At 38.2% G+C, this 12375-nt stretch overlaps 1 protein-coding gene across 3 annotated transcripts in view; it reads right to left on the reverse strand.

Moving 5' to 3' along the window:
• Positions 1–12375, reverse strand: part of arhgef10la (Rho guanine nucleotide exchange factor (GEF) 10-like a) — a 103181-nt gene that overhangs the window by 85263 nt on the left and 5543 nt on the right. For all 3 annotated transcript variants that reach the window (XM_051414621.1, XM_051414623.1, XM_051414622.1), the window contains exons 2-3: positions 6376–6651; positions 4462–4489 (exon numbers count right to left, since the gene is read on the reverse strand). In XM_051414621.1, the coding sequence (XP_051270581.1) occupies positions 4462–4489; positions 6376–6646 (299 nt within the window). In that variant the 5' untranslated portion in view covers positions 6647–6651. The remainder of the gene's footprint in view (positions 1–4461; positions 4490–6375; positions 6652–12375) is intronic.

Genomic DNA, 12375 nt, shown 5'->3' on the forward strand with positions numbered 1-12375 from the left:
GTCCGCCCCCACATGACTGATAATATGACAGGATCCAGCGTGTAGGAGAGTCCCATCTACACTAATTAAATCTGTCCCTCTGCTAAACACCTCAGCAATGCTTGCAATGCCAGCAGCAGTAGCCACTCTGACTGATGGGCACGTCGCAGACAAAACAAGACATGCCAGGAAAATAATGTGCACAAAATGCTGTAATTTGGAGCTGTTGAAGAGGCAGCCTTGCAGACTCTTACTTTATATTAAAGTGGCATTGGAAGAATCTGTATGCAATGAACTTGCAAACCATTATCTTTCCTTGTAGGGTACAGTACCTGGTGTACTGTGTATTATGAGCCAGAAATAAAGGAAAGCATGCCCAGAACAGACAAGGATGAAAAATAACAGTGGGTAGTTTGCAGCATCTGTGCTGCCATACCCAGAATACCGATAGGTAAGATGTACTACAAGAGAATAATTTAGATAGCATCAATCACAAAAACTCTTGTCCAAAATGAAGAAGAATTGAAAAATATAACTATAACAATGAATATAACCTTATAATTATAGCCATCTAAACACTGGAAACTTTATATACATAGTTCTATTTCTGATGGGGTTTGTGCCATGCTCTCCCTCTCCCTTTGTGCTTTAAATGCCCACCACATATCTAGAAGTAGATGTAATGCCCTGCCAATGTGTCATTTAGAGCTACTGATAGTAGCTATTTGGTTTTGCGGTGATGTCAAAGACTGTAAAGTATTACTCTGCTGCATTCCCTATGATGCTGGATCATTCGTCTCAATCTAAAGAACAAAAATGATCCTAACCCACATGAAAACAAAATAAAGAGCTATTTGTCAGCACATGTCTTACAATAAACTGATCTCTTGTCATTAAAATAGCTTGTGTGGAAAAAAGAGTGGAGCCAGAACAACAGCAATATACAGCTTGTCTGCCTGACTGTATGCATTCATGTCAGGCGTGAGTGATTTGAGCAGTGTAGCTATCGATCCAAGCATATCTTTGCACATCCCTTCACAACTTATCTCTGCCTATAAGCCCTAGTGAGTCATATAGCTCAAGGAGAGAAGCTGGAGTCATTTTTCAATGCAAATGACATTGCCTGGGGCAGAGCACAGCCTAAAACAGAAGCTGCCTGAATGCAAATCTTACACTTCCATCTGTATCCATTCCCTTCAGCTACTGTGCCAGGGAGGTACTACGCGCCATAGCTCTACCTCTTTTGCCCCCTGGTCTCTCTTGAGCATAGCTGTTCTTTATAACTGCACGAGCATTGTGCTGACCATACTGATGGAGCTATGTTTGTCCTCAGGTCATAAATCTCCTCCATAAACAACTACCCACTCCTCACATTGAACCATTCCCATGTTGCACCTGGTGTTACTGCCCAAAGCTGTTTTTACACATGGCAGACTCCAATTAGATAGCTCTCAAAGTATTTGGCTCATAGCCTCTTGTCATAATTGTATACACATGTTTGTTTTTAATGCTTTTACAGTATCACCCTTTTCCTTTTGCTTTCACAGCACATCCAACTGAGGCAAGTACAACAGGGTGAGGGCCTGTGAAAAACAAAATGTGTTCTGGAAGCTACATTAGATGACTTTCTTGGCAAGGGCAAAGGTGTAAAGTTCTGCAAGGCTGCAAAAAGGCCAAAAAGGTGAACTCAAACCAAACAATTGAAGGAAAGTTATAGTCTCTAAGGTTAGAGTGTGATTGTGTACATAAAACAGACACATACATGCCACGTTGCCTTGGTATCTTTTGTGGTAATCTTTTCATTCCTGAGGTTCCGTGCGATGTGTTTAATGAAAACTATCTGTCAACTGGTAAAAAAGTGAAGTCAGAAGCAAATGCTGGCATCAAACACTGGAACACACGCAACGCTCACAAGAGAGAAATGCTGCCTTGAGCCTAATAGCTGTAACGAGCTGATGTGCTGTCATTGCAATGTTAGGAAAAACCCATATTTCTTGCAATAACAATCGCAAAGTAATTTTGGCAATATTATTCTAAAAATGCTGACAGATCTGGTAGATGTGCTGACAGTCTTAACACCTTGATGGTGGAAAATGCTATTGATAGCTCTTCCTTAAAAGGCAGACTATTGACTAAACCAAAGTGGAAATGTGCACTCAGCAGAAATCCCCCGGCATGAGAAATTGCCAAGACCTCACTGTGACTCTATTGCACACACACAAAACATCCACACCCACCCACACCCACACACACACACACACACACACACACACACACACACACACACACACACGTACATATGCAGCCATTCATGCACACACATATGCACACAGCAGACACATATACTGCACACACACACACCTGTACAAAAATATAGGCCCCTCTTTTTAACACAGGAAAGCCCACAGGAATCAAAACCCTGAAATCAGTAGAGGTTTCTGAGCAGACTTCCTATAGAAGTACAGGTGCAAGGCTTCATCATGCAGGTCAGAGAGGCTGAAGAGGGATACAATCTAAACCAAAGAGTATTGTTTTTTTGTAAGAATGTCAGAATCAGCATACCATATTAGAATTTTGTCCCTGAACCACTTTCGTATGGTTACCACTAAAGCAATTAAAAACTGGTAATGTGTATCCTATGCAGGTGGTATAAGCTTTACAGCTAGAAACGATATTCCATTGTTTATTTCACTTTGTTCTATATTGACTGACCAATTTGCTCAAGGCATTAAATAGGATCTTTCAAATGGAGAACCTGGGTTCAAACTCACTAATAGCAAGCAAGAGTATCCTTTAGAAAAACTCTCTGTCTACATATATAGCTCCAGGAGTGCTGTTCTGTAGGTGACTTTGACTGCCAACCTCCCAATAGAGGGAGGCAGGCAAAAAGACAGTTGCCTGAGAGGAATCAATAAATTCACATTATTATTTATTGTGCTGAGGCCTTCAAGCAAACGTTTGATTGTGTGATAGATGCTGTCTGACTGCACCAGGGTTGGGGTAATTTCATTCATACACCTACACAGCCAGAAATGTACATTAAGACTACAGTTCAACTCACTTGTGTTCGTGCCATGCTCTCCCTGTTGTGCTATAAATGCCCACCACATATCTGGAGGTAGATGTAATGCCCTGCCAACGTGTCATTTAGATGGTGATGCCAAGCTGGAAAAGACTGTAAAGTCTCACTCTGCTGCATTCCCTATGATGCTGGATCATTCATCTCAATGTAAAGAACAAAACAGATCTCAGCCCACATGAAAACAAAATAAAGAGCTATTTGTCAGCACATGTCTGACGATCTAAACAGATCTCTTGTCATTAAAACTGCGTTTCCATATGCAGATGAAGGAAATCTCATTCAGAAATTCCACAAGTTTTAGATGCCATTTCACTTAAATCACAAAAAAAATAAAGTACATTTCCCCCATGTGCAGCATGTTTTGGTATTATGTGCCAAGGTTTTGAATAATCCTCATTTTAAATGCTCTGAACACCCACACAGGTGTTTTCAGTTCCTGTGGCTGATTAGACCTCTAGTCAGGTTGAAGGTAGGCGTACCTGAGCTGGGAATTAAGATTCCATTTACTAATAACAATGATCAAAGTGTAATAAAAGTGTAATCCCACCCTTACCTGTGCAGCAAAGCCATCATGAGAGTGAAAGGGCTGTCACTCACACCCACACAGTCCTGAGAGGAGGTCTAATCAGCCAAAATAACTGAAATCACCTGTGTGGGTGTTCCATAGGTGTGCAGAGCCTTTAATTTGTGTCACCACCCAAATACAATGAAGCTGAATGAAGCACTAAAAAAATAACATTTGAAATACTAAACAGAAACTTGTCTTTACAGAAACACTATCTCTGTTATAATCTATTGACACCTTGACAGGCATCTTCACATGTCACAGCAGGAAAAGCAGAGGCACAATTTATCATTTCAATTACTATTATTTCATTTGGGTGTCCCAGTTGAAGAGCTACTGATTCTGGAAGGAAACTATGATATTCAATTTTTCAAATGGTGTAATTCAGTGCTTTAAGCATCACAAATGAATTTCCTGGGCAGCAGAATGATTTTTAAAACTTAACTTACATATCAGTAGAAAAATGTGTTTTTTGTGATTGGATGAACTCTTAACTGCATAATGCTAATCAAATTATACTGTATGCATCATCATGAATTACACAATCCTCTGATTTCCTCCTAGAATCCTATCAGCAACATGACTTTATACTTGTCATTATCCCACGTCAATGTTGGTGTGACATGCCATCTGGCATTATCAAAAGTCGTACAAATAGATGTGGCGTAGCATCACATCTATCTCAAACCCACTGTGGTGGTGTAATTGGGGCGGAGTGTAAGCATTATCTCAGACATTATGACATAACACTGATGTAGTGTGATGTTGAGTTTACTTTCTCCACCGCCCTTTAGTAATTTTCTCCATACTGTGATAGGAATCAAAGGCAACTTACCAGCTGGGTGACTCATTAACTGGAACATCTGTCAAAATAAGGAAAATAGCAACCATGAGACAAAAAGGATAAAAAGCAAAGGAAAAACACATTTGAAAAATGAAAAATGCAACTTTGTCAGCATCTTTAGAAGACAGTTTGAGAGACTTTCATTTTATGCTGTTACTTATTCTCTCTCATTTTTTTGCGCAGTAGAACTTTTCAAAACCAAAAAAGTTACTGTCAACAACTAAATCACGTTTGCCTACAGAGAGGACACCTGAGGCTGAGATAATGAAGCAAATGGTGCAGGGTAGTTACAACTGAAAACTGATTTTGCATGATTCTACTTTATTTCTACAGAAAAGGTATGTCCAAGAAAGCTGTGCTGTTGAACAAATGCCACGGTCCTTCTTTTGGATTTCCTTTGGATTGCACCATGTAAACTCATGTCATCTGGTGAGGGAGGGCTCTGAGTCTCAACTGCTCTCAACCCTCAATTACATAACAGACCCCCACTACACAATATTATCAACGCCCAGAATTCCCCTACGCATCTCCACAGCCCACTTAACGGATTACCACACGCAGACTTGGTGAAAAAGCTTTTTAATTAAGCACTAATCGCTTCACTTTGTCCAACAGAAACTTCTCCAAGACCCTAAATCTTCCTCTTTATCTGGGCGTGTAATTACCAGGGCCTGTTTAGCAACATTAGCCAGGTAGTAAATATATCATACTTATATCTACATAACTTCATCCAATTAAGGGGAAAGTTAACCCTGCTCTCTTAAAACTGTCTGCCTGCAGCAAAAATGAAATCCTGTTAAGTAGAGATTAAAACCACATACAACTGACTGAAGTCTCTCACACAGCGCGTGACTATGGGAAACTGATCAGATTACATTTTAACTAAAGATGAGACATGAAATTTACAATTTAGAGCCAATCTGTTCTATCAAAGATAGATTATTGTACAATGACTAAGTAAGTGGTGGCTCAAGTTATGCCCAGCAGCAGTTTGATGACAGCGTGCCGCACATGGGTTTTGGTTGCAGTACAGCAACTTTAATAATTATCCTGTGTTTCTTCAAAACAAAATGGTTTAAGTTACATTAATTTAAGACAGATAATGTCAAACTGTCAAACTCCACACCCATCAGCAGTGGTGGAAAATAACTGAATGCATTTACTCATGTACTGTACTGTTATTCAATTTCCTGGTATTTGATATTCCTGCATTTTTCAGATGGGCCCAAGACATTTTTCCACCTTTGTGGACAAAAAAGTTTTATTCTATTCCCATTTGTACTTTACTTTAGTTTTTACATTTTTTGCTATTTTATATTTATACTACTCCATTACATTTCAGAGACATTTATCCTAATTTGTACTTACTATAAGTTACTGACTTGTCATATTAAAATTTGAATCCAAAACATATTATCAGCCCGTACAGCCTGCAGTACTCCTAAGTAACCATAGGGGTACACGTACCGTATTTGAGAAACACTGACTGTATTATAAATACTGCATTAAGCATTTTTGGACCCTCCCTTTTCTCAAAATAAATAAACTTAAACATCCTCCCAATAATGTCTTAGAAACTGAAACAGTAATTTCAACCATTAATAATAATAAGTTAAGATGTACTCCAATTTAAACATCTGCTTAAGGAAATCAAAAAAGTAACTGAGTGCTTCCACTGTTATGTAGAGATTAGTAATTATAATGAATATTTGGTTGATTTTCACTCAAGGGAAGATCTGAATTACACTATATGCTATTGGTATATTTACTAGAGTAAATCTTGTCAATCAGTGGATGTTGATCACTTCTAGATGTCCTGAACAACTGACCCAGAGCTCTATCTATCAGAACGACCAAGACTGATTCAGCACCGGTTAAAAGATATTATTCCTGAAAATGAGTTACCTGCAGTAGGAACTGAAGTTACATCCTTGGTGGAAATGCCCTCCTGTCCAGCAGGAGGCGAAGTTGTGTGAAGCTGTGTGCTGTCTGATGTCTCACTGCCTTCCTTTTTTGACAACGGGACAGACTTAACAGAGTCAGAGCTGATCCCTTTACTGTCCTCCTGAAGTTTGTCCTCATCCGTACTGTCCTCAAACAAAAACTCTTCCCCTTGCTCTTCATCTTCCTCCTCTTCGTCCTCCTTTGGCGGTTGCTGAGACATCACAGTAGACATAATCCCTACGAATGAGACAAAATGAAATGTCCGCCATGTGAGTTGAAAGTGACAGAATAATGAAAAAAATGACTGATAGCTCATAATCAGAAAGATTTTAGTATTGGAAAAGATAAAGTTACTTAAGGCTACGGATGACAGAATTATAACACTTAATCTTATAATTATAATTCAAATTCACTTCACTACTATTAAGTTTCTGTCTGTGATCTATGAATTATGTTGATAGTCTGAAGGTCTGATTTTTTATTTCTGGACCTTCTTTATTTGAAACTATGTAGGCTACACTCTCCTCTGATCCTGGCTTGTTTAAATGTATTGTGTCTTGTAAGCCCAAAGGTATACAGTATGCATGAACAAAATAAATAACAAAATCGCATTAATTCATCAATTCATTCTAATAATAATGAAATTAAGATCATGTTTATTCTTTCTTCAGGGATTTACAGCCCTTGAAATCTTGACTCCTGCATCTGATAATAAGCTGCATGCATTATGAACGTATTATGAGTTATTGCTTGAACCTTACTGTGCTATTTCCAGAGTGCTGACCTTAAAGACTTCAACAGTTCATATGATAGGAATTTCGGATGGAGGCAGAAAAAGGTAAATGAACTCTGGTTTGGAATGTTCTTTGTCTTTATTTTCTTGTTTTCTACTTATGTTATCTGTAAGTGCTTGCATTTGTTGCATTTAGTTAATTGTTTGATTTATTTTATGTTAGCCTTTATTTTATTATTTATTTTATTTTATTTTATGTTAGCTTATTTTTATTCTAACCCTGTATTACTTGCCCACCTTTGTATTGAAGCTGTTGCACAGTAATTTCCCTCGGGATAAATAAAGCTTCTTGAATCTTGAATCTTGAATCTAAACATAGCCGCATGTAAGATACAAATCAGTGTTAGACTAAATAACACTGAACTGAACTCTTAACCCTGGAGTGTGTTCACAACCAAACGCTAGACTGAAATTCTCATTGTTCCTCAGTACATGCAGTAAAATTGAGCAACTTCTTCAAACTGTTTGCCTCGTGTAAATGAAGTATAACTGAAGTAATGTACACTTACATCTACTCCATATTTTAGGTGCACGGAGAGAGAAACTGAGTATAATCCGAGAACTATAAGCATGACATATGGCCACTAGAAAGACTGTTAGTTAAATCAAAGAGTCTGGCGAGGCTTAGTGGCAGATTAATTAAGATATCCACACACCCCCCGATGAAAACATGTTCCCTAACATTACAGACCTCAATTATCTAAGAGACTAATTTCATCTTGTCTTATCAATGAAAACAGGTATGACAGCAGACAAGACATTTTAGGACTTAATTAAAAATTAATGAAAGATTATCAATACAGACATAGTACTTGCAAACACGTAATATGTTTTACAGTTATTTTGGACCCATGGTAGATCCTTCACAAAATGGGTGTGTAAACTGTCAGCTGTAATCATGGAAATTAGATTTGTTGTTAGCATATTTTCAAAATAAAATAGAACATTTCCATGACACACATGCCCTCAAGGTATTAAATTGCTGTACACAGTAATTGTTTCTCTAGTATTTCACAAAGTGGGGATTGTCTATGACGTGCAGACTCTGTTTCTGTATATGTTAGTGTACCAACCCAGCATCTGCTTTGCATTTTGATTAGCACCAAACTAAACATTCTTGGGCCTGATAGGGAAGTTTATCGTGCTCTTCTGGGAAAATGACAGCATGGAGCGGAGGCGGCTGCGCGGGAAAACAGCCGATGCCTGTGGATTGTCAACTTCATTGTCAGCACTTATTGTTTAACCTGGATCCAAGGGTTGTCATGAGATTAGTTATGACTCCCATCATCTTTTACTACAACTTGCTGACAGCTGAATCTGGACATGATGTCTGTAAGCCCTCCAGTTCCAGAATGAATTAAATTGAATCCTGAAATACCAACATATGTGTTTAAGAAGTCTGAAGACTACAGTGAAAATAAAAATTATGTTAATCGAACACTGCTACCTTCTTTAGAAACAAATCCTCTGCTTGTTTACGAGTATGATATGCCACTGCAGCCTTTGGACCCAGTCGCCTCCACTGTACCACAAACACAGTTTTTCCAGTCGGCCCACTCATTGGTCGAATCAACAAAGGCTCTTTTGTGGAGGGAAAAACTTCTGTTGAGCCTTAGAAAGCATTGTTTCTACATTCGTCACTGCAATACTGATTAGCTCACAGGTCATTTGGGCCATGGCTGTGCAGTATAGTATAGCTTATATAACTTGTGGAAAAATTAAGGATTTTGTCAGCAGCATTCTCTTTAAATGAATGTAGAAAATCATCAGTCTAAGATTTCATTAAAGTTATTGCCACTATACCTCTACAGATAAACTGATTGTGAATTAGATTGGATTGAGCAAGAATAAAAGCGCCCTGAGATCTTGGAAAAAAAACAGATATTTTTACATTACCAACAATCAACAGCACCGCCGCTTCCTTGAATTAAAGTTCCATTTGCTAACACGAATGCAAGACTGAAACCCAAAAGTCTTTCACTTCTCAGTATCGAAATGACAGGTAGTCTGAACAACTTTCTTTGAGGGAAGGCATTTGGACAAGTCATCAAACAAACTCCAGCTTAGAAAAATAAAGAGCCCCGGGAGTGGTGCTGTGTGAAAGCTATTCTTGAGGGGAAAATAAGATACATCACAGAACAGAGATGAAACCAACTCCTACACACCCTGTCCCTGACCTACATAGAGCGCTGAAAACTCTCCTGCTGTGTACCAAATGTGGTAATGAGTGGAGGGATGTTGTATGTGTACAGAGGAAAGTGATGTATGTGTACACTTTCATTGGTGATCTGTGGTACACCAGGTCACAGATTCACAGAGTACATTCTGTTTGAAAACTTCCAAGTTCTATTATGTCTTGGATTTGCATATTAAATTGTGTTTTCCCTTCTTTCTATTCAAATTGTGCAATCTTGGATCTTGTGTGTAATTGGCATTCGTTTTACGTTGCCTGATTCCATCTCAGCTCCCTATTGTACTGCACTCCATTTCATAAAAGGAGTAAGGATATGTAATCTGCTTTAAAAAATGAAATGACAGGATTTAAAAACAAAAAGAAGGGTTTCCTAACTTCTTTCTTTGCAGCTCTGCCGGGCTGCGTATTTAGTTCTAGCCACTGATTTACAGGGTGTTATGTTTGACAAACTGCAGACAAACCTCACAGCCATTGGTCAGCTGCAGTCGAGTATATCAATAGACAATGGCAGAGAACAGCAGCTGGTGACGACTGAATTAACAGCATTGGTTAAATCTAACAGAAAGTCACTGAGAGTGTCGCTACTTTAAGGCTTATCCTTAACAGGAAATGGCACACAAACACTCAGCAGACAAGAGACCAGCGGACCATTGACAACAACAAACACTGCCAGGAAGAGACGATTTCTGCCTCTGGCGCGCCTTCCGTCTTCAGCTCTCCTGAGGACTTCCTATCAAGAGATACGAATGTGACTCTGCCAATTTAGGAACTGCAAACAGCTCCTTGAGAACAGACGGAATATGTCTTTCTTTGGCTGTCAAAAGACATAACAATCTGAGTGGGAGGCTGTTCACAGACATTTGTGGATTTCATAGATTCGCTAAAACATAACATTGCCCTTCCAATGATTTTTAGAGCACAGAAGACTCTAAGCCTATTGCATTATATATTATGAACGCTATGAATATTTTAAATTTCACTTTAAATGAATTTCTGACGGTTGTGTGCTAAAGGCTGTGTGGAATATCGTATCACACTGTAAACACAATACGATAAGAGGGTTATCTATGCATATTTGAGATGTATTCTTACTTTCCCCAAGGTTTGTCATCATGTTGCCACTGTTAAAACATTCAGGGATGTAATACTCATTCAGGAGCCAATCTGGCCTTCATATGCCCTCTGCTGTAGAGAGCAGCTACAGTAATGTCAGTCCACAACAGCAGTGATGTGCTTGTGGTGTCACATTAGTCAAGGACACAGAGAGAGTAACCCCCACGTCCCATCTGCCATTTGCACTAACAGCACAATAGAGTACTGGACTGCTGTGGGTGTGCTGCAGTGTACAAACACTGAACAGACATAACAATGTCCTGCATGTGGTGACTAGCTTTTCAAATACTTTTGGAACCAATAAAATAACGACAGACATGGCGCAAATTAAAGTAACAACCTGAATGAATGAGGGGAGATGATTTTAAACAGGACTGGAGGTCTCCTTGAATGGTTTGATGAGAATGAAAATAAATGAATAATTGAGAATGGAGAGGGTTCCAGAGACCAGGAAGTCTGTGTTGTCCAGGTTGGACAGTAAAAAATTATTTAGTTGAGTAATTTTGGCACACAGTGTTTCAGCCTATGACAAGTTTAAGATGGTCCAGTAACACAAAGTGCCCTCTAAAAAGTAAGGCCTTTCTCTAACTTAAAAAAAGTGAGTAGTTCTATTGGACTTTTTGAGTTAACTTCAAGGCTTTATTAAAAAGAATGAACACAACATTACTTAATATGACTCCAGCAAAATCAAGTTGAGTTAACTAATACTACTAATATTACTTGTTAGACATAACACTAAACTTAATTAAAAGTGGTATTTTCATGTACACAAAAACTACAATAAATAGTGCTAGTTTTATTTTAAATATATTGTGTGTATATATATATATATATATATATATATATATATATATATATATACACACACACAGATACATTTTAAGTAAAGGGAAAGTATATTTATCATTTTTAGGATAAAACCAATAACATAAACTAGATCACAATTATTTGTAAGTATATTAAACCATGTTGCACTTATTACAGTGTGACTCCTGTATCTGCAGAGCCTTGACTTGTTGATCAGCGCCGACTTCTCAACAACAATCTTTCTGTGTCTCTAATTTGCCTGAGAATCATCACGTTTTTAAGTTTCCTTCAGTATGATGAAAGTTATCCAGTGACAGTTGTCACTACAGCTATGGGTACATTGTGGGGCTGCACAATTAAAAATTCGTAATACGACCAAGTGAAATATGCAAATCGCAAAAGCAATCTGTAAATCACTGAAGCTGCAATTAGTTTGAAGGTCAAACATGTGACAAAACAGCGTTATAATGACGTACGGTAGCGCTGCAGAAATGCCCTGGCCTACATATGTTGTTCTCCAGATTTATGAAAACATGTTTGTTTGATACAGACCCCCAAAAAATTCACATCAACATGATTTTAATTGGTTTTTTGTATTAAATTTGTGATACAAAACAATTAGCAGCATACTTTTAATGGGGCCAATTTGCCAAAATGTGAACCAATATAGGATAAAATAAAATGAAGTTGTAGCTCAGATATGAAAGTGAAGATGAAATGTTCAGTTAATTATTCAGGAAGTTTCATACAATGCTTCTAATTCTGGCCGAATTAAATGTTCCCATAATTCAATGTAAGGCAGGGTAAGACAAGGTCCCCCATATCCTGCTTTCTGTTTGTAATGTTTGTTGACATGCTTATTAGAAAGATTAAATAGCAATGTGGAGAAGGTGTGGGTTCCTGAAATGGCTTCATGTTCCAATGCTGATGGATGATAGTGTTGGAGGCAGGCGTCGTAATATAAAAAGCTCATTCTAAGGTAACATAATTCTTATTTCCAGGTGATTGTACACTAATGAAAACAAAGTTATGCATATTATATTCCATCTTTGCC

The sequence above is a fragment of the Dicentrarchus labrax genome, unplaced genomic scaffold, assembly GCF_905237075.1.
Source record: "Dicentrarchus labrax unplaced genomic scaffold, dlabrax2021, whole genome shotgun sequence".
Lineage (NCBI taxonomy): Eukaryota > Metazoa > Chordata > Actinopteri > Moronidae > Dicentrarchus > Dicentrarchus labrax.